This window comes from Sugiyamaella lignohabitans, chromosome D (genome assembly GCF_001640025.1).
Source record: "Sugiyamaella lignohabitans strain CBS 10342 chromosome D, complete sequence".
In the NCBI taxonomy this organism is placed as follows: domain Eukaryota; kingdom Fungi; phylum Ascomycota; class Dipodascomycetes; order Dipodascales; family Trichomonascaceae; genus Sugiyamaella; species Sugiyamaella lignohabitans.
In genome coordinates, this window is record NC_031673.1 from 1,763,997 (window position 1) to 1,786,585 (window position 22,589).

The 22,589-nt window shown below is 45.1% G+C and overlaps 8 protein-coding genes across 8 annotated transcripts; 3 read left to right on the forward strand and 5 right to left on the reverse strand.

Annotated features, from left to right (window-relative positions):
* Positions 1–2,141: 2,141 nt before the first annotated feature.
* Positions 2,142–4,226, reverse strand: AWJ20_5173 (uncharacterized protein; the record flags this gene model as incomplete). The annotated part of the gene is made up of 1 exon (XM_018882298.1): positions 2,142–4,226. One exon carries the CDS (start codon positions 4,224–4,226, stop codon positions 2,142–2,144), a length of 2,085 nt encoding a protein of 694 aa, XP_018736689.1.
* A 1,721-nt stretch (positions 4,227–5,947) lies between these two features.
* On the forward strand, positions 5,948–8,581 carry AWJ20_5174 (uncharacterized protein; the record flags this gene model as incomplete). The annotated part of the gene is made up of 1 exon (XM_018882299.1): positions 5,948–8,581. One exon carries the CDS (start codon positions 5,948–5,950, stop codon positions 8,579–8,581), a length of 2,634 nt encoding a protein of 877 aa, XP_018736690.1.
* A 567-nt stretch (positions 8,582–9,148) lies between these two features.
* Positions 9,149–9,706, reverse strand: AWJ20_5175 (uncharacterized protein; the record flags this gene model as incomplete). The annotated part of the gene is made up of 1 exon (XM_018882300.1): positions 9,149–9,706. The coding sequence occupies one exon, from the start codon at positions 9,704–9,706 to the stop codon at positions 9,149–9,151; it is 558 nt and encodes a 185-aa protein (XP_018736691.1).
* A 58-nt stretch (positions 9,707–9,764) lies between these two features.
* Positions 9,765–10,211, reverse strand: AWJ20_5176 (putative type II inositol 1,4,5-trisphosphate 5-phosphatase; the record flags this gene model as incomplete). Its single annotated transcript, XM_018882301.1, has 1 exon — positions 9,765–10,211. One exon carries the CDS (start codon positions 10,209–10,211, stop codon positions 9,765–9,767), a length of 447 nt encoding a protein of 148 aa, XP_018736692.1.
* Positions 10,212–13,272: 3,061 nt separating this feature from the next.
* Positions 13,273–14,718, reverse strand: GDI1 (Gdi1p; the record flags this gene model as incomplete). The annotated part of the gene is made up of 1 exon (XM_018882302.1): positions 13,273–14,718. One exon carries the CDS (start codon positions 14,716–14,718, stop codon positions 13,273–13,275), a length of 1,446 nt encoding a protein of 481 aa, XP_018736693.1.
* A 2,598-nt stretch (positions 14,719–17,316) lies between these two features.
* Positions 17,317–17,748, reverse strand: AWJ20_5178 (uncharacterized protein; the record flags this gene model as incomplete). The annotated part of the gene is made up of 1 exon (XM_018882303.1): positions 17,317–17,748. One exon carries the CDS (start codon positions 17,746–17,748, stop codon positions 17,317–17,319), a length of 432 nt encoding a protein of 143 aa, XP_018736694.1.
* Positions 17,749–18,488: 740 nt separating this feature from the next.
* On the forward strand, positions 18,489–21,383 carry POM152 (Pom152p; the record flags this gene model as incomplete). The annotated part of the gene is made up of 1 exon (XM_018882304.1): positions 18,489–21,383. The coding sequence occupies one exon, from the start codon at positions 18,489–18,491 to the stop codon at positions 21,381–21,383; it is 2,895 nt and encodes a 964-aa protein (XP_018736695.1).
* Positions 21,384–21,433: 50 nt separating this feature from the next.
* POM152 (Pom152p) lies at positions 21,434–22,471 on the forward strand (the record flags this gene model as incomplete). The annotated part of the gene is made up of 1 exon (XM_018882306.1): positions 21,434–22,471. One exon carries the CDS (start codon positions 21,434–21,436, stop codon positions 22,469–22,471), a length of 1,038 nt encoding a protein of 345 aa, XP_018736696.1.
* Between the last annotated feature and the right edge of the window lie 118 nt (positions 22,472–22,589).

Below are 22,589 nucleotides of genomic sequence, written 5' to 3' on the forward strand. Positions count from 1 at the left end.
CCTTCGCTCCATCTTATTGCAACCCCAACGTTTATCCAATTTGGCTACGAAACTCAGATAGTCTTTAACAGGACCTAATAGATAGAATGGATCATCTTGTTCGGTCATATTTGTTTCGAAATTGAAGATGAATTACTGTCACTGGGGTGCTATGTATGTCTATGTATATGAGGCCAACGCTGTAGCATTTTAAATACAAGAGCGAGTTGTACGTACATCAACACGTGACAGTCCTAGGGGTGAACAATGTTTAGGAAAAGGAATAATAGCATTAGAAACCAAATCTGATGAAATATAATGGAAGGGCAATGAGAGGTATTAACTTGGAGAACCCAATAGTATTCTATTAGGGCCACGATATACACGTGTTGGCATTGAGAAAATAAAGAACTATAGATCTAATATGATCCAAGCTCTGCGCAGAGACATTAGGTGATATTAACAGGAAACAATTATCCTTGCCTATAATTTCAGTTACAAAAGATGCCTCAAAAGATGCCTCAACGATAAGGAGAGCTGTCCCTATGCAGTATATAGTGAAACGTGTCATCTGAGAACGTATACGGACAAATGTCTGAATGTATGAGTCATATATATACATAATATTATCGGCTCAACTACTATAGTATATACTTCGGAACTAATCCCACATAATATAAAATTTATGAGCACAACATACATTTTACCGGATCTTGAACAAGTTATCATGCATATGCAAGTTAATTTACTTTCACGCGATAAACTTCTCGGTTTTGATGTTTAAAAGAAGAATAATAAAATAATATTATTATGAAGGTGTGAAAGTGGATAAGTAGATCAGTCAAAATATGATCTAAATAGTTGCCAGTCACAGATACTTGTTTCTAGTAGCTATGTTACCTCTACTAGTTGATATTGCATTAGTATTCGCATTAGCATTCACATATTCGTATTTTGGCTGTGAACTTCATGGACATTGACCTTCTTTCATAATGGTTAGTTATTCACCCTTATCAGATCGTAATCTCACAGTGCAATCTTAAGATGCTGCAATAGGCAGGTATAACTCACAGACTTATTGTTGCTTGTTCCAGCTAAAAGTCATGTGATTCGTACTCTTATGCATATCTGTCTCAACAGCTTTTGCACTTCAGCATCAACACTCGTCAATCCTTAAATGAAGGTGATCAATCGGAAGCAGTTAATAATTTTTTTTCTATTTTTATTGTTATTGGTGTATTACTGATTGGAATAAAGAAATTTGATATTTGCGACCCTCCAGCCTGTCGTTGACTGTTTCTTGAAAGTTTTCAATGTTGTATCTTGCCGCGACGTAATCCATACTCAGACTATTGGAGTACACATGTTCGAAGCTAACAAGCCGAAACTTCAAGATTCTCCTGAGACGTTTCTGATGACCTTGCATTCCAGACTTGAGTGTGGCAGCTGTATTTTAACTCACGGTGACCATGAAATGAATTGGAAGAAGCTACAGGTTCTGTTTCAGACCGCCAATTATTTGATGTGCTCCAACTGGTTACAGAACTCTAACTCCGCGACTCGAATCACCATCTTCATTGGCACAGTCTGATTTATCTGATTCACAGCCTGAAAAATTGCAGGACCCTGCTGTTCCAAGGTTGACGATATCTAGTGGTCAAGACCGGCGTTGTCTGGCTACTAAGTATGCACCCACATTCTGTTCCAAATCGCGGCAGACGCGAGTGTCACATTTTGGATATTATCCACCCTGGATCTGGGATTTAGTGGTCTCGTATCACTTGCCTGCCAGAACATGTCAGGTCCAGAGCTCGAGTCATTACAAAGATAGTCGACTCAGTTCAAATTTTCTTGGGCATACTAGATGAGGTGGCAGTGAATTGTATTCCCTTGCGATCCTTGTAACGAGGGTGAAGAAAGACAAATATTTGGATAGTAAAGCTCATAAAATTGTGAATAATTAGCTAAGGAGTTTATTTGGTGCTAAACAAAAAATAAAAAGCTAAGATCAGGATACTAAATTTGTACTCTAAATTGTAACATTTACCTAAGACAGGGTCCTCGACGTCTCCTAAGACGGTTTACTGGAGTGGCTTTCGCTGAAGAAAATTCGCTCAGTCTTCGGGTTCTTTGCTTCCTGAATTATCGTGTGCCTATTCTTCTCATTTCTTCCTAGATCTGGACTTATCTACTTGGGTTCTGTGTCTAGGGTGCCTTAGATTAGGGCGGACTTGCAATACATTTGCCTCATGTTGCTGGCCTTCATTAGCTTCTGTTCGATTTTCCTGCTGCTGTTGTCTCTTTCTTTGACGAGCTTTCTCAATCATCTGATTACGAGAAGCAGCCGCAGCATAACTCAGCAATGTGTCATTCATCGAAGGACTCTCGCTACCTTCTACAGACAAGTAAACAACATTCTGCAATCTATCAATGAATTCGCTGTTTGAATTGTTGTGGGCTGTGACATAAAGGTCATAGGCAAGATTAAAGTCTTGAGCTAAAACAGCCTCTATTTCTTGCATATGGATATCAGCCCAATCTTCTTGATTTGCAAAGACATTTGCCCAGTTCACACTATACCTAGGTTCCTCTTCATAGCCGGTAGGTCCCAAATTCATATGCAAACTAATGAATGACTTGTATCTTCCAAATATCAGTTCCACCTCTTCAACCATTTTATCGTGAATGGAGGCGTAATGACCGCCACGCGAATATTCTTTATTACTGACGTGAATGAGAAGAACACTGAATGCTTGAGATACTAAACTTAACTCCGCTAACCCCCATTGACTATCCTCGTCCCCTTCAAAGAGTCTGATGTTTGTAAGGTCAACCTGTCTGCTTTCCAAATATATGGGGATGACGAGATCAAAATCTCTGCCTCCTCTTTTAAAGCAAAATCCACAGCCTCTCAAGAATCCGAGCGCCAACATCCGTATAGTACACTCAGAGTCAAGAGTCATCCAGTGGTTGATATGTATTCTCTCATTAAGCAACTGATGTTCATTTGGATGGCCAGAGCTACAGGTGACGTGATATTTTTCATTGAGACCATTGAAAAGATCACGAACACGACAGTAATTGCTCTGTAAGCCACCGCGCAAACCTGCAGTTTTCAGAACATCCAGCAACATCCATCTCGCGATAAATTCACTAGCATTCGCAGAAGACAGGACCTTGTCGCTAAGCAGCTGTGAAATAAGATCAAGTTCATTTTCGCCTTCCAAGATTTTATGGGCTGCCATGACCAGAATTGGCTCACTAGGATATCCTACCTTGAGAATATCACGTTGATCAGACACACTTAGGACTGTGGCCATTCGTGATCCTACCAAGCTTTCCGCTGTACGAAAATCGAGATTCATGGCCGGAGAGTATATCACGAGAAGCGTGTGATGCTTTGAGAGCCCGTCATTGCTTCTCCCACTAATCTTAGCACTGGCGTCTGCCAAAAGTTCTCTCTCTTGCCCACGGTCAACGTACAGCTTCCACATGGGTCTACCAAATTTGGCATAGAATCTCAAGGTTCCAATCTCGCTGAAGTCTAAGGTAAGCGGTTGTTCACCCCATCGTACGTGCAAATCGAAGGTGTCTAGGTCGCACCAGGTCTCAACGTCCATTAAAACGGAATCACTGAAAGAAACATCGTAATCACGAAGAGCTGAGGTACTCGCGAGGACTATGGCAAACCCACCCCATAGATCTTCAGCCACAAGGCAATGTGCCACTTTTTTGAACATTTGAAAATAAGAGAAGCTCATTGAACTTTTACCATATTTCATATTCAGAACGCCAGCGTCATCGATGGCGAGCACAAAGTACTTTTCTTTATTCGTGTCCTTGATCCTCTTCAGTGCTGTGCTGTATTTGGCCCATTCGCTTCGTAGTAGCTGTTGTATTTTCTGAGAGAGTATCAGATTATCTTGCGTAACAGTAATAGCTGAGGGGGACTTCCATATATCTTTTTCCGAACGTTTCTTGTCTGCAAATCTCCTCTCTACAGTTTGCTCGAAGACTGACGATGTCTCTTGGAAAGTCCAGAATTTCTTCACTGTCGTATAATTGTCATCGTTGTGTTCTAGTCCTTTGACGATCACTTCAAGTGTGCAAACAAGGAATAGCAAAACATCTCCAGCGAATTTGACTTCATCCTCGGAATCCAAATATCCCGGCCCACTGATGCTATCAATACAGTGACTGAAACGAGGGCTAGGATATCCAAAACCGACTGTTCTGCCCAAGCACATATAGCTCAAGTAAACGTGATGAGAAGCTAGATCCTTGATCAATCTCGATTTACCATACATGCTGCCCTGAAAGATATGAACACAAGGCGAATATACGCGAGGCAATCTGTCTGATACTTTCCGAATTGTCTCTTTAATAAATCTGAAGAAAGGTCCAGACATTGGACCTATGTGTTTCTCTTCAAACATCTGAACTAATTCTTGTTGGATTCGTGGAGGGCTACGTGCCGCTACAAACAACGCCACAACCTCCCTAAAATTAGAGTATGGTCCATCCTTCTGCCAGTCGTCAAGTACTCGCACATTATGTTCAAGACAGATGTCTTTTATCAATTTAGTAAGATTCTCGACTTCGCATAGTGGAAACTCGGGGCGCTGAGAAATCAAGAAGTCGAGTATGCAAGGAAATAGTTCCACATGGGGGCAGAGGTCCTCTAAATTGATGTAGAAATTCCTTTTTAAAGTATCCAGGGCTGATCTGCCGTTGTCTTTTTGTAATTCGTACAACCTGTGAGGGAGGGAGTACACACCATCACGGATCCGGTCGAGGTAGCCAAATCGATAAAAGCGCTCACGGAGCGATTTCAACTTTTCCTGTCTCTCAAACAATATCACTTTTCCATGGCATTGGGCTACGAACTTTAAGTACTCTTTTACCGGATACAATTTGTAAAATGGATCATCTGGTTCATTCATATTGCGTTTTCGAGATTGATGTTTGGAAGATGATCTATTGCTCAATGGAGATAAGTTGTCTATATATATGAGGCTAATGCTATAGGAATTGCAATAGCATAGTGAGTATGCACATAACTCGACACGTGACTGTTTGGTGGGGTTGTGCAATGCTTAGGAAAAGAAACAATAGCGTATTAAATCAAGTTCGATGGAGTCTAATGGAATTGCAATTGAGATGTATTTTTTGGGAGCACCAAATAGTAGTCTGTTAGAGAGTTACGAGTTAAATATTTTGGTCCTGAGAAATAAGAACTATATAGGGGCGAGTAAAGAAATTAGACTGATATCAAGAGAACTCATTATCCATTTCTAGTTCCCCCGTTACAAAAGATGCCTCAAAAGAAAGTAAAGATGCCTCAAAAAAAAATAGGAAAGATGCCTCAAAAGAAGGTAAAGCAGAGGCATTATAGAGATAAACCTAACGTCCGAGAACATACATCAAACCAATATATTTGTCTTGTGCATAAATAATATTATCAACTCGACCAGTATAGTATATAATTCGGAAGTAATCCCATATATCATTTGTGCGATATATTTTTTACAGGGATTTTGAAACAGCTATGCAAGAGACGACGATGATTTACTTAATTCGGACGCATAATCAAAACAGTTTCAGATAGTGCAGGACGTCAAAACTGGCCCATAAGAGGGTTAAAATGATGCAAGGGAGATCAGAAACGGACGAGAACAGCTGTAAATCGAGCTCAAGTCAGACCAGCTCGCTTAACATAGCTCCGATCCTTGCCAATCTCAGTTACACCTATAGGAACTAGGATGCATCTTTAATGCAGCATGCATATTGGCTATCTAGGGACCAGGTCGTTCCTATGAAGCAGAAATTCACCCATACGCCCGATAACCCCTAGAAATATGTAACAGATCAGAGGTGCCTCATTTCGTAATACATTATCTATATAGATATACATATCTCCTGTGAGAATTATTGGTTCATTTTCTAAACATCAATTTCAAAGCTCAATATGGCGGAACCAGATGATCCATTTTACCAACTTGGTCCTGTTAGAGATTACTTAATGTTCGTAGCCGAACCACTTAGAATTATGACTTTAGATCAGAGGCGGCGAAAATTGATGAAGCTTGTCGATGAGTTGTCTAGGTTTGGCTACCTCGATGTATCAAATCGTGCCTACAACAGCCTCCCCCTTAGCTTATCTGTGAAGGAATTAGAGCATGATCATGGAAGATCAGCTTTGGATACTTTGAAAAGGGACTTCTACATAAATTTAGAGGACCTCTGTTCCCAAGCGGAGTTATATCCTTGCATATTGAGATTCTTGACTTCTCAGTTCCCAGAACGTCAACGGAACCAAGTGGAGAATCTTACTGCAGTGATACTAAACATCTTTCAAGTATACAATGTGGAAATCAATCCAGACTGGCAGGCGTATGGGCCGTACAACAATTTTAAAGATATTGTGGCATTGTTTGTAGATGCGCATGGTCCCCGTCGAATGCACCATGAGTTAGAGCAATTGTTCCGACGGCCGTACAATGATCCCTCTAGCACTCAGCACTTATTCGACCATATCAAAAACACAATTCAAGGAATATCAGATGGATCCCCTCGCATATATTCGCCTTGTATTCCCATCATTCAGAGCAGCATGTACGGTAAGTCTAGATTGATCAAGGATCTAGCTTCTCACCACGTTTACTTGAGCTACATGTGCTTGCGAAAGGAGTCCAGTCTTGGCTATCCAAGAGCTCGTTTTTCTCACAGTATTGGCAGGGGCAATACATCGGGATATTTGGAATCTAAAAACGATTCCACGTTCGCTCGAGATGTTTTGCTGTTCCTTATTTGCACTCTTGAGGCGATCGTCAAAGGAGTTGAAGACAATAATGACGACTATGCAACAGAGGAGAGATTCTGGACTTTCCAAGAGACATCACCAGTCTTCGAGCAAACTGTAGAGAGGAGCTTTGTAGACAAGAAAGATTCAAAAAAAAATGTAGAGATGAGCTTTGCAGACAATCAAGGTTCGGAAAATGATATATGGAAAATCCTCTCATCACCAAGTGCAGTATCCAGTAAATATGATATATTGCAACTATCTGAAGAAGTGAAAAATCTACTACGAAGCGAATGGGCCAAATACTGCTTAGCCCTAAGGAGGAAGGACAAAGATAAAGAAGTATACTTTGTGCTCGCAATCGATGAAGCTAGTCCACTAAGTATCCAAAATAAGCCGCATGGAATGAGCGAGCCATATTACCAGATTCTAAGAAGCGTGGCACGCTGCCTTGTGTCTGAGGACCTATGGGGTGGTTTTGCTGTTGTTATTGCCGATACTCCAGGACGTATTAGTGATTTCTCTCCACCGTATGAAAACGACCGTTTTCTGAAAAAGTTCAGTGCAATCGGTGCTAAACCTTGGTACCGCATACCCACCTACGATGTGAACGTGCGATGGAGTGAACCACCACTTACATTAGACTTCAGCGAGATTGGAACCTTGAGATTCTATGCCAAATTTGGTAGACCCATATGGAAGCTGTACGTTGACAGTGGGAACGAGGACGAACTTCTGCCAGATGCTACAGCTAAGCTGAGGGGTCGTGACTATGACAAGCTATCAAAGTATAATGCCCTTTTTGTCATATATGCACCGTCAATGGATAGCGATTATCGTACAGCAGCGAGCTTTTTACAATCGCCAATGGCCACACTTTTGTGGATGTCTGATCAACATGATGTTCTCAAGGTAGGATATCCTAGTGAGCCAATTCTGGTCATGGCAGCCCATAAAATCTTGGAAGGCGAAAATGATCTTGATCTTATTTCACACCTGCTTAGAGAAAAGTCTCTTTCCCCTGGGGCTACTGGTGAATTTGTAGCTAGATGGATGTTGCTTGATGTTCTGAAAACTGTAGGTTTGCGCGATGGCATACAGAGCAATTACTGTCGTGTTCGTGATCTTTTCAATGGTCTCAATGAAAAGTATCTCCTCACCTGTAGCTCTGGCCATGCAGATGAACATCAGTTACTTAATGAGAGAATACATCTCAACCACTGGGTGAGTGATAGGAGAATCTGTACTGTTCCTACGTTGGCGTACGGATTCTTGAGAGGCTGTGGATTTTGCTTCAGCTATAACCAGGAAGGTTTTGATCTTGTCATCCCCATATATTTAGAAAGCAAGCAGGTTGACCTTACGAACATCAGACTCTTCGACGGGTACGAGAATATGTCATGGGAGCGAGAAGATGTCTATTTAGCCGATGAAGCATTTAGTGTTATCCTCATTCAAGTCCGTAACAACCAAAATTCGCGTGACAATCACTACGTTGGCATACATGAAAAGATGGGCAGCCTAATCAAGCACATGTTGGCCCGAGCCAAGCCATATATAAGCTTATATATGCAACTTGGTGAGGGCCGACCTATTGGTTTGGGAGAGAGACCACGGAATATAGATCGGGCAAATGTCGCTGCAAATCAAGAACATGGGGGTGCTATCCGTTTGCAAGGAGGGGGCGAAGTAGTCGATCAAGATGCTCCTCTGGCCTATGACCTTCGTGTAACAGACAACAACAAGAACAACAAACAATTCATAAAACAATTACAGCAAGTCATCATTTGCCAAATGTGAATGGTCTGGGCGATAATTTCGAGAAGATCCAGTTGGATAGCTGTTCTTTTAATGCTTAGTTTCAGATCAGCGGTTAGAGAAGGGCCACCACAGCAAATTCAAAGAGAGGCTGGCGAAGAGGATCATGTAGAGCCAGAATCTTCAAATTTAGAGAATGAAAATAACCTTGATCTACTCGACGATGACGGAGTTGGCGGTGAGGAACCAGAACGGATTGAGAGAGCCGGAAAATGTCGACATTTCCAATGCTCCTCTACGACTTCAAGATGCTAATGAAGACCAGGGACATGAGGCACTAATATTAGAAGTCCCCCCTATTCGAAGTCGATTACGCCCCCGGCCAACGATCCGCACTAAATATACTAAGTAAAAAATAATTTTGACTATTTACACATTAAACCAGCATCCTGTCGGACTACTTTCTCCTATGTAGTGACCACGAGAATGTACGTCAACGGGCTAAAAAACTCTTGCGGAGCAGAAACTAAAGGATCAGGGACGGAGCCCCAGCTACCGGCAGCTTACCGGCGATCAATCAGTGAAATATAATAAATACATCGGATTATGCTAGGGTGTAGAAGGGTCCAGAAGTTTTTTGAGAAAATCGCGACGTAGGGCTTTAGACCTGCTGCTATCTTTACCACGGGGAATGGCGATAATAAGGGGCTCGAAAATATCAAGGAGCCTGCGTTCGTTGATGCCTGCTTCGATGGCTCGTGCGAGACGGCCAACGATGTAGAGAAGAGCATTGACATTAATACCAGAGAGACTTTCCAGGAGAGCGTTAACTCCGCCCGCTCCACGCAAAATCAGGTAGTGGTATTCGACCGGGATGATTCCTCCGCTGATATATTTCAGCAGCAACAGGAATTGCCTGGCTACAGAGTACACACCTACATTCTGTTGCAAATCGTTTGCAGTGTCCAGAACGTGAGTGTCGAAATCTTGTCCATTATCCATCCATTCCTGAATCTGAGATTCAATGGCCTCGTCACCTGCCTGCCACAACATGTCAGGTGCAGAGCTCAGGTGATTCCAAAGATAGTCGACGCAGTTGCAAATTTCCCTAGGCATATTCGACGAAGTGGCAGAGTCTTTGATTCCCTTGCGAGCGCCTTCTGGCATACGACATAAAAGATCTAAAGAGGCTCCAAGACATATGGGAAGGGCATCAAAGTCTACACTAACAAATATGTCCTGGGCGTCTTTTGATGTGCACGACTACTACCGATTGTAAAGGCGACTTGCTATTGGTATCACTGCTTCCTGGTACTCCAAGTGTAGTAGACAATTTGACTCTCTGACTGCCACCTGCTGGTAGTGACTCTCGGTCAGGTACTACTTTTATGTTGGGATCAGAAATTATAGCTTCCCATTCAACAATTCGAGAGCCTGCTTGCTGACCTGAGAGTATGCTATTATGTGAGATAGTAGTATACACGTCCTGCTCATGAAGCACGAGACCACTGGATGTCAGCTCAAGCGGTTCAATGGAAATCACTGGTCTAGCAGCATTTTCAGCTTTGTCGAACTTTTTCAACGTCTCAGTCACAATGTCATTACGAATATCGAAATTTACTAAGTTTACACCTATTCGTAAAGTACTCGATACAGGTTTGTGGTCTGACATGGTATATGAGGGATAAGTTTTATAGTCGATCTGGGACAATACCACGCTATCTCCAGAGTACAGGATTCGATCTGTGTATGAGGGGATACGTTCTAAGTCGTAGTCGTTTGTTCCAACAATGTATCGGTATGTAGGCGGGAATCGTATAGGGCCCTCTTTTAATCCTTGCAATAGACGGCGCGCTTTCATTTCTTGCGAAAGAGTGTCGTGAACGATGATGGTTTCAAAATCACGGGTACTGGCAAAATCCTGTACAAGGTCGGCTGGTTCGAGTGTGACACGGAAGTTGAGATCTCCCATTAACAGAACAAAATTATTGTCTTGATGATAAGATGGGGTCTTAATTGAGCGTGAAATCGAAGGGGAGTTCTGTGGAACTATTGAGTCTATCGTCTGCTTGGTCTTCACCGATACTTGTCCAGATGCTGGCTTAGAGAGCAGTATTTCTGGCGTTGACGGTCATGAGGCCAGTGGCGAAACAGATGACGAACCACTGCCATCATTCTTAAAAACCCCAGGTCCCTGGAGTAGGTCATCGCTCAAGGACAGCTCATGAGCATCGCTATCAAAAATAACAACTGTCATTGGTAGCAGACACAATGCCAGAAAGACCAAACTTGTTTGAAATCTCAGTCAGTTCCCACCGCCGTCTATCAACACTTGGAGCACCGGACCCTGCAGACAAATGACAGTTTACCAAACAAATTTTAGTTCCAGAATTGGGAATAATAGAGTCTGTCCCAATGATAAATTGGATCATAATGGCTCCCTTGTTACCCCAGACTCCAAACAAGCCAGTACCAGTAGATGCGAGCTCGATCTTAGAGATTTGTGGCGCTAGCCTGCAATGAATAAGAACTACAGTCATCAGACCCAAGAGCTGATTGTGTGCCATTTCAACATGGTCCGGCAAATATGAAAGTAATTTCTCCGTAGTGGATGCTAATGTGGCAGTATTGGCATAGAGATTCTTACCGAGGTTATCTGACTCCTGTAGTCCTATAACATATATATCAGCATCCGATCCCAATAGCTTGGCTAAATCTTGACCAGCAAGCTTTTCACCATGAACATTCCAAGTGACAGCTTTCACGACTAGCTCCTCATCCAGCAGGAACTTTTCGCGTTCTGCTATCAATTGTCTATCTCGTAAATCACTTATAGAAACACGATGCATTTCCCTAAAGCCAGGGCCTCGACTTCGGCCAGCGTAGACAACGATCCACGGTGATCGAACAGTTTTCTCGGATCAGAATCTCCGTTTTTCTTGTTGAAGAATTTCTTTGGCCCGGCAACTACAGACGCGTTCCGGCTCTTCGAGAGAAGTACCAACTCTGAAACTAGTGCTAGTTGGTCCCTCCACTGATAGAGGAAATAATTGGCTTTCCTGACCTGCTCACACGGTATTTCTCCAATAGCATTACCAGCTAGTTTAACAAAAATGACTTTGACTTCCCCAGACTCGCTTCGCTTAGTTTCGCTCGAGAGGTCGCTTGTCTTGTCATCAGTCATCCTATTAGCTGTGTCAGCTCCAAATTCACCACCCACTTTCTTATCGGATGGTTTGTTCTCAGTATCACGATCATCATTAACCTTCTTTTTTTCGCTTTCCGATTGGTCTACCGGGAGGCTATCGTTGGACTGCTTTGTTAATCCAGACTCTGTCATCGGCTCAAGTTCGGCCTTGTCATCAGCATATTCAGACTCAGATAGAGTAGCTCCCTCAGTCGCTTCACTGGTAGAATCTCGCTTTGACCCTTCAAAAACAATCTCAAGAATATCGCTCAACGTCATTGGCACTGGCTGGGCAGGTTGGTCTGGACGCCTTTTATCCACCAGCATGTAATATGGCGGGTCGATTGTTTTGTTAATGAAAGGATTGATCGATGCCAAAGACGGACCCTCGGGTGTATAGGGTCTTCTTGCCTTGAAGCATGTCAGAACATGAGTATCTGTATGAAGACTAATAGGTTTGGAATCATCTTCACTTTCATCTAGCCCTTCATCTTCATCCACATCCTCATCACAGTTTTCTTCATCGGGCTCAACTGGCATGTGAGGTACAGGCACCTGCTAACTCACATTCGGAACAATCTAATTACAATTTACTCTGCTAACTACCGTGCCAATTGACGTTATAGTTAAACTATAGAGTATAAACTCAAACAGCACACCACCAGCACCACCACCACTAGCAGCAGCAGCAGAAGGGGCAGAGCGGCATGTCATGTCATGCCAAGCCACTTGCGGAACCTAGAATGACAGGATTGTCGTACTATCGTGGCGTTATCGCTGGTAATAAAAGTAGAGTTGGTTATAATAACTAGCCCGATCTAGCGGAGAACACCACCAAATCACAGTTAGAATTTAATGGGATCATCATACAACCCCTGATCTGGCCTCACTAACTAGACACCCTATACTTTTATTCGGCATTGCGACTTTCACTTCTCTACCTCGGCGGGCAACGAAAGAAAAAAACTCTCTTCTTCAAAAGAACCGACCACGGGCCATATCACCGTATGAGACCACAATAGCACGGGTATAAACATCCGGCAATCTATTTTGATGCGACAGCAGATTCATGCACCCGACCTCACATGTGCAACGGCGCATGTTCCCACCATCACCACCTACTCACCCCCAACTGGCCAATGATCCGCCGGCCCACCCCCGACACACCCCACAGGGGTGCACACAGCTGGGGCCCGAGTCTCACCCAGGGTCTAAGACCGGGTCCAGCCCCCACAGCCGCCCCCAACGGGCACACCCGAGATTTAGGTTCGGCAATTTTACTTTAAAATGGGCTCTTGGGGGACTGAGATTGCCTCCGGCGGCTGGGGCTACGCCCCAGACCCCCTGGCTCCTCTCGCTACGCTCGAGTCGGGCGTCGGGACCCCCTGCTCACGATACAAACACGGTTCCCAACGCTCTGGACACCCCCACGCCCGACTCGAGCGCAGCGAGAGGAGCCGGGGGGTCTGGGGCGCAGCCCCAGCCGCCGGAGGCAGCACCCCCCCTAGAAGTAGTATTAGAGAGTAGTATTATGACAGTAGAGAGATTAGGCCTCGACTTCCTGGGGCTCGCGTTTCTGGACCACGAGCGGCTTGCCGGTGATGCGGAGGTAGATGTCTTTGACGTCGTCGGTGGTGGTTTCGAAGTGCGAGGTCGAGTCGTAGGATTTGGAGATGAACACGTTGTCTTTCAGACCGTCCTCGAGCGGTTCGTACAGCTCGGCAATGCCCATTAAAGTGTCGATACGTGGTCCCAGCAGCTTAAATGCCGGCTCCAGTTCGAGATGTGGTGTGTCGGTCTCGATAATAGTCGACACAATAGCCAGATAATGGTCTTTAGCAGCCACGTTATGGGCAGATGATACCACGGCAATGTAGATATCGTGCTTACGTTTGACCTGGTTCTGGGGAATGATGATTTGCACAGAGTCCAAGTTATCAGTATTAGGAATCGGGTGGTTCAAAATACACATGGCACGGATCACCTTGTGTCCGGTCTTGCGAACCTTGTCGGGGAAATAAGTTGGGTCTCCAATAACAATCTTGGCTTTAGCGGTCTCGTCACCCGACCGAACTCCGGCAACTTTACCAGTTTCCTTGTCGTATACAACCTCGTCGATCTGCTTGTCAAGCATATAAGTTCCTCCATAGATAGCAGACAATCTCGCAAACCCCTGAGGAAGCTCGCCAAGTCCGTACAAAGGATAGATATAGGGGGATTTGCCGTACCGGGCCACTGACTGGGCATACAAATTGATTCGTGAAAAAGTTTCACGAGCAGGTGCCTTGAGATAATCGTCGGTTGTCCACAGAGCCATGGCATGACCTACAAAGTCACGAGTACCGGGTTCAAGACCGAACTTGAGGTAAACTTCAGTCATGGTATTCTTATCCAAATCAAGTCCCTGATGAGTTGAAGGTTCTTCGTCCTTATAATTGCCGACGTATTCAAGAAATCTTTTCATACGACGTTTCTCAAAAATGCCCATAAGAGGCGATCGAATGGCTTCCATCTCACTAGCAGGAACCTTGGCAATACGTCCGTCTCTGTAAACATACGAACCAGAAATCTGTTTAAACTCCAGATAACGCGTCACGTCGGTATGAACGAGAATATTCGTCAATTCGCCATTAGCCATGAGAAATTTAGGAATCAAGTCGACATTCCAATCACGATCACGACCAAGACCCTCAGGAGCCGATCCGTTGGGTCGGAACTTCTTATAGAGCTGAGTCAAGTTCAACGAAGCACTCTCACCGCCATAATGATCCTGGCGGTCGATATGTAGCACCTTCTTCCCCTCGACGGACAACAGGCCCGACAGGATACACTCAGTCAGGCCGGTACCTTTTCTTGTTAGTATTTTGGGGGCGTGTGGTGGGGGTGTGCCTCCGGCGGCTGGGGCTCCGCCCCAGACCCTGGTTGCTCCTGCTTCGCAGGAGTTAACTCGGACCGTGGCGCAAACCGACTCGAGCGAGGCGAGAGGAGCCATGGGGTCTGGGGCAGAGCCCCAGCCGCCGGAGGCATACCCCTGACCCGGGTATCTAGCACTCACCTAAAACGATAACGTCGTATTCCTCGTCCATGGTGGGTTAGAGTTTGGGGGTTTCAATTGACGACCGGGTTGCGAGGTGGGGTGCAATTGAGTCGCGTGGGTGTAGCAGGGACTATTAGCAGTTTCACAGGCTCGTGTATGGGTCTAAAGAGCCAGCTGAAGGGGCAGATCCGGGTCTGGTGTTGGTGTCTGGAAGAGATTGTTTGGAGGTTGCGCTTTCTTTGTACGTCGTCGTCATCCGGCCGTGGGGCTGCTGCTGGTAAGGCTGACTTGTGATGATGATCCGAGTCCCGACCCTGTACCCCCTCAGCCAGCGTCGCTACACGATCCGGGTCAGCTGATCACGCATTTGGGGGTATTTTTTACCTGGGCCTGATCTGGTCAAACCGTTTTTGACAGGTGTCTCAGCACCGAGTCTGGCTCGTGTCTCTTTCCCGCCCGGTGCATGAACGCATGTCTCCTGGACCCTGCCGATCGGGCGTCAGGGTGGGAGGGGGTGCCTCCGGCGGCTGGGCTCTGCCCCAGACCCCGTAGCTCCTGCTTCGCAGGAGTGGCTGGGACCGTCGACGGTCGACTCGAGCGCAGCGAGAGGAGCAGCGGGGTCTGGGGCGGAGCCCCAGCCGCCGGAGGCAGAGCCCCCAGTCGGGGCTGGTTTCAGGAGGGTGAGGGCAAGAGGAGCTGTTAATTGTGACTCTGGAAACCAGAATTAGCATGACCCGGTTCAGGCGAAGTGTTTAGAGGGTGTCGAGGGGGCGGTGGACCCCTGAGGTCGGGTCGGGTGGGTTACTGGAGTGGTTGGGAGTCGTAGTGGGAAAATAGTGGAGTTAGTCCGTAAATAAATGCGACTGGGAGAAGGGATTGGATGAGGGAGGCCGTTTTAACGGTTTCTTTCAGATGTCAATTCATCTGCAACTGGAGCATGCTGATATGCGGACACCTGCATTTCGCTTTCCAATATGCAATTTATATGCAAAATAGTGCATATCGAATTGTGGACTCTGAATTTCATCACCTCACAATTGGCATTGCTGGGGAGGGGTCTGCCTCTGGCGGCTGGGGCTCTGCCCCAGACCCCGTGGCTCCTCTCGCTTCGCTCGAGTCGGGCGAGGGGGTCCCACTGGGGCGTTTTCTTAGCTGTTTAGAGGGGCATTTTCCCATTCTTGTTTGCTCGAGCCACGTCTTCGTTTTATGTTAATTTATTTTTGCTTTACTCATAATTCATTGGGTGTTACGACCTGCCAAATAAGTATTAAGCGAGAGTCATGAGAGGTTCTATGTTCTATAGACGAGAAGTTTTGAACGAAATCCTTTTTGATTCTTAAGTCAAATGCACTAATGGTGGCCTCACTATTGAAAAAATGCTGTATTAATCAACTTTTCGCGAATTTGTCGTATCTCGCTCCCAAGTAGTTCAATTTGGTGGACTGTATATTAATTGAGAATATTCAGTCAATATCCTGGTATTTTCGCTAAGGTTTGTAGCATCGTGGCAGACTAATCAGCTATGACTCAGATAGAACCAGTGTCAGATTTACTCTCACTGTTAGTAGAATACTCTCTTTCATAGTGATATATCTGTAGCCAGTGCAAGTTACTGAGAACGATTATTTGACTGCTGGAGAGAAGGTTGCTCTGGATCCAAAGGTACAGATGATTTGGTGATGTCTCGGTGTGGAATGAGGGATGTGGGGCAGGAGACAAACCATCAAACTAGAAAAATAGTTTCTAGCTGGATAATTGCTGGCTATGGTAAGATTTTGGTGTTGATGAGGGGCTATGGGTCCTTCTGTATATTTCTTTATTTTTTAATTTTGTTTAATTTATATCAGTATTTAACTGAAACAATAGTTGATATTATCATTCTTTACCCTTCTGAGAATGATGGAGGGTCGGCCCTTCAGGTGACTCAAGAGGTCGACAAATATACGAAATAGCATGATGTGATGTATCGAGCTTGATAATCCTGTTAAAGTTCAACTCGAAGAACTGGGTAATATCTCGATAATAGCCAATGAGAGTAATTGTGTTGACAGAACTCGATGGTTAATGCCCCTTCGCTGAAGAGATATTAGGAAAAGCTCAGTTTCTTAACTTGCTGACTGACTTTTAGATGTGATTTTAACGAGCACGAGCAACAGGATGAATGAAAGTTGCTATATTAGTACCAGTATCAGACGGTAGGAGGTACAAAGCTCGAAACAGATAGATCTGCGTGATAGTCAGGGGTAAGACGCAGGGTCCAAACCGCCTGCCCAGGTTGTAGACCCATCGACTCGAACGAAGCGAGAGGAGCAGAGCGGTCTGGGGCGGCGCCCCAGCCGCCGGCGGCACAACCACCATATCTGGTACTGAAATAGGTTTACATTTTGAACATCGACAGAGGGCCATATGCCTCCGGCGGCTGGGGCTGCGCTCCAGACCTCGCTGCTCCTTTATCGCAGGAGTTGTGGGACCGTAGACGAAACGACTCGAGCGCAGCGAGAGGAGCAGCGGGGTCTGGGGCGGAGCCCCAGCCGCCGGAGGCACGAGGGGTGACTAGTACTTTTGGCCCTGGATAGTAGCCACGGCGGTTCGAGTATGGCGACGGGCGCGGAATTCGCATAGCCAGATGCCCTGCCAAGTGCCGAGGGCCATTTTGCCATTGCGGATAGGGATGTTTAGCGAGGCTCCGACGAGGGTGCTGCGGATATGGCCGGGCATGTCGTCGGGGCCCTCTGCGTTGTGAATGTAGTCGGTGTCGCTTTCAGGGGCAATTCGTGCCAGAGCGTTTTTCATGTCTTCACGAACATCCGAATCCCAGTTTTCATTCAGTGTTAAACCGGCACTGGTATGCTGGAGAAAGATATTGACCATTCCGACCTCGTACTCGGAAATCAGTGATCCAATATTATCATAAACCTCGTCAGTCACCAGATAGCAGCCTTGCGACCGCGACGCAAATTTAAACGACTTTTGACTCCACGACATGATTATTCACCCAATTTCAACAAAAAATAAACTTGCACAATTGGATATTAGTACTTGCTCACCAATATTTATATATAAATGCCTGATCTGGCACGAGTTGCTTCTCGATGCAACTCTCAGCAAGCAACTAGCCGTGCTCGTCTCGATCTGCGGGGATCGTCAGGGTCAGCGGTCGGAAATTCTCATGACCGGTTTCAATTGATTTCATTCTCGTTGGGACCTGCCTCCGGGGGCTGGGGCTCCGCCCCAGACCCCTTGGCTCCTCTCGCTTCGCTCGAGTCGTTCCATCGACGGACCCAGCAGTTCCGCGGAGCGGAGCACAACCAGGGTCTGGGGCGGAGCCCCAGCCGCCGGAGGCACTCACAAGGGCCTCACCCCTGCGACCCCCTCCGTCTCAGTGAATACTTTTTAAATCGAAGAAAATGAATCCACAAGCCCGGAAATCGGGTCCACGTTTGGTGGAGTCACGTGATATGCGATGTGCAGAAAAAGTTAGTTCACGTTTGTTTACACTGTAAAAGCATGCTAGAGACCGCGACTGTCTTGTGTAGAACTGCTTTATTTCGGTGAGAACTTTGTTAGCCACCAGTGGATTGTCGTGGACAGAGTGTTTTTCTCTTGGCTGGTTGCTGGGTTATATTTGCATAAAAGAGACCAAGTGTGGCCCTCGGAATTTACAGTGGAAATACTGCCGCTAACGCATGGTTTGCCGGTAACTTAAGTGCCATTTTCCCGGTATAATGTCCAGAAGAACTTCTTCCAAGCCCTGGCACAATGATGCCGCTGGATCGAGCTTTTCAGATCCCTCGGCTCCAACAATAATTGCTGCTCAAACTCGGAAATCGACTCCCATTCTTAAGAAACCATCGGTCGCTTCTGAGACCTCCCCTTTAATCCCGACGGTGTATCTCGATGTTGGTCAACAGCGATTGCTATTTGTCAGTTTATTTTTCGGAATCCAAGCTTATAAAATTTCAGAAGCAGTTGGTTCGACAATTGGCAGTGAAGCCTTTTTACTAAAATATTTAATTATAGACGCCATGTTTGTGTGGGTTCTGCCTATATTCAGAATCCCTTGGCTTACATTCAGCAATTGGGTGTCGTTTTTGCAGTTCATATTGCTTATTATTTTCAACATTTTTCTTAGTACCAGCTCATTCTCTTTGAGTCTTTTGATTTTGGCTATTTGGAAATCTCTATTTGAAACCGAAGTATCGTTTTCAGGCAGCAAAGTCCATCAACAGGACCAGGTTTATGATGCCAAATCCCATCTTCTCGGTAAATATACTGTAAATATTCTTCCTGAGAGCACTGCTTTGCTCAATCCAGGACTGGCCTCGTACTGCGTTGACTCGGGTGCTTCCAATTTACCAATCTCGATTCCTGTTCGTCTCAATGCTACTGATCCTATTTTTGTTCAATTGGCCAGAATCGATTTTGAAACTCTAGAAGAAACTACCTACAACTTTACAAGAAAAGAACTCAAGTCGTTTAAAAGCAGCAGTCCTCCTGCTAATTTGATTGATGAGTTTGAAGGTCTGATTGAGGGAATTGCTGGCTCTGGCGGCAGTGGTAGTGGTGCGGGGTCTGGAGCAGGGTCTGGCTCTGGTTCTGGTGGATCGGGTCCTGGCTCGGGATCCGGTTCGACTTCTAGGTCTACTGCATCGCTATCTTATCTCAGTCTGCCAGTTAGCAAACCCGGCTTGTATAGATTGAAGCAAGTAACGGATGCATCCAATCTTGACGTAAGACTATATCGTTCAGATGTGTTGGTGGTATCGTGTCCAAAGGCATATATCATTGGTAGTGAAGCTAGTGATGTTAGTCCTGATAGGTGTATTGGAGATGTGGACACACCCAAGCTTGTAGTAGATGGTGTTCCACCTCTGCGAGTCAAATACAGTCGATCTGTTAAAGGAAGAGAGTCTTTATTTTCTGTCCAATCTTTGCAACCTGACCATTTTACCTCTCCTCTGTTATCAGGCGGTGCAACTGGCAGTCGATTTGTTTGGTCGAAAGGAGACTCGTTAGATTGGGTACAAGCAAAGACTGTTGAGGTCGATTTGGATACCACTTTGTCTACAACTGGTCAATGGGTATATGACATCGACGAGGTAGAAGACGCTTTCGGTAATATCATCAACTATTCTGCCCTTCTGCAAAGCGGGAAGAATTCTGCTCTCTTGTCATCCAAGGGTCTTTCTTATGGCTTTGCAGTGCATCCTCGACCTCAAATCAGATTCCAAGGCTGTGATTCTGTCAACCCCGTCAAACTTCCAAAAGGACATCAGGTCCAATTACCTGTAAGCTTGATTGCTGATGCTAATGACGGTCCGTTTGAAGCAACTTTCGACTACTCTCCTTTGCAGGATGAATCTAATGAGTATAACAACGAAACTTCGGTCTTTAGTCACAAATTCAACTCTCTTGGCGAGAGACTTGTAATCAGTGAACCAGGTATTTATTCTCTTAGAGAGATATCTGGCAAGTATTGTTCTGGAGACGTCATCGAACCTTCTTCGTGTCTTGTTTTTGTGCCTCCTGAACCAACTGTGGAAATAAAATTCGATGACATTGAAGACAAGTGTGCTGGGCCCACTGGTGTCCGTGCTGATATCAGTTTGACTGGTAACCCTCCATTTTCACTTTCCTACAGAGTTATCAAGGATGGAAGAATCATTTCTACAAAGACCCATGATATTAGCAAGAGTCGAGAGCAACTCATGTTCAATCCTTCTGAAGAGGGCAATTATGTTTATGAATTCTTTAGTCTTTCTGATGACTTGTACAAAGGTAGACCTTTGCAAGGAGATCATTTCAAGAAGAGCCAATCAATTCATGTTCTTGCTGGTGCCTCATTTGCCGAAAAGTCTATCCACACCAGAAGATGCTGCTCAGGCGATTCGCTTAAGTTGAAGGTAGATTTGAATGGTATTCCACCTCTGAAATTGAACTACGAAATTGTGTCAGGAAATTCTCGTAAGGAGCAGTTCTCTGTCAGCGATATTAACGACATGAGCTATGAGATTGAAACACCTGCACTTACCCAGGGTGGTAGATACACCATTTCGCTCGTTTCTGTTCAAGACAGCCGTGGTTGCGTAACACCATTAAATGAAGCTGATATTGTCGTTGAAGTGAGAAGACAGCGTCCTGCTGCAGCCTTCTTGCCTATTGATGGCAGCACGAAAGTCAAAACTTTAGAAGGCAGATCAATTGGACTCCCACTTCGTTTAAGCGGCAAAGCTCCATGGACTGTATCTTATAAACATATCGACGAGGCATCAGGAATCGAGCAGGATTACGTTGTGAACGTTGGAAACGCCAATGGTGACGCCATCCATACCAACCAGAAGGGCAAATACCTAATCACTGGTGTCTCTGATGCCTACTGTCCAGGAGATGTATCAGTCGAAAGCAACACGATTGATATTTCGTGGATAAACAAACCTAGTCTCTCCGTCGTGTCAACACCGTCACTATCAAAGGTTGCAGATAACCTGATGTCCCGTAAGAATGTGTGCGAACTGGAAGAGGATGTATTTGAGATTAGTTTAGAGGGTAAGTTAAGCAATTGGAGAGTGATAACTGGAATTTGTTATGCAAAAAGTCATGGAATACTAACTGATATTTAGGAACTCCACCATTTGTTGTATACTATGATATTGAGGGTCCTCGAAACCAGATGAACCAAAGGATCCAGGTAGCTACCAAGTATGCAAGCTTAAAGATGGATACTTCGAAACCAGGAACTTACAGATACAAAATCAAGGGAGTTTCCGATGGAGTGTACGACTTGTCCGATCTCAACTTGAACAGCAATACTCCGGTTGTAGTGGAACAGGTTGTGGAAAAACGGCCAACTGCTGCTTTTGTTAACAAGGGACGTGACTACAAGACCTGTGTGAATTCGTATATTGATGGAGATTCTGATCAGTCTGTTGAGGGTATTGGAATTAGTCTAGTTGGTCAGGCGCCATTTACATTAGGCATTGAATTACACCATGAAAGTACTGGAAAGGTCAGAAAGCTAACAATTCCCGACATCAACCAATCAACATTTAAACTGAAGAGCATATTCAAAAATTTGAGTCTGGGTAGATATACAGTTTCTTTTACAAGCATCGTCGATGGTAAGGGATGCTCAAGTTCAGATTTCCGAGACGATGAACGAGTACACATTCTAGTATCTGACGTTCCAAAGATCACACCTCTCAATCCTAAGGATAACTACTGTGTTGGGGAAAGAATTGGCTTTGCTCTCGACGGAGTGCCACCTTTTGATGTTGTTTATGAATTCAATGGTAAGAGACAACACGCAATTACAAGGACATCGCCCTTTTCTCGACTTGCCTCAACAGACGGAAACCTGACATTTATCAGCCTGTCAGACAGTGTGTCGAACTGTGAGGGTCGCCTAGATCACATGAGCCCAATAATCATACGACCAATCCCATCTGTCAGAATCAGGGAGGAGATATCACGCCAAGACATTCATGAAGGTGACCAAGCAGAACTGATATTCAGTTTCACTGGCACCCCTCCATATTCTTTCACATATACCCGTAGCGAGCTGGTGGGACGTCCTGCCAAGCTCACTGTGGTCGAGTCACACTCTGTATCCGACGTAAACAGTTCGGAATATAGTATATTCACTAGCACTCAGGGCACATATGAAGTAGTGGCCCTAGAAGACGCATACTGCTCAGTCAGCAACCGCTAATACCTGTATTTTTATTATATACATATAAGTTTATTAAATATTGCATTCTAGCCAGCATCCCCCCCCTCCCTTCCGGGCCGAAGTTGCCTCCAGATATAGTTTGTTCTGATCCATCTCA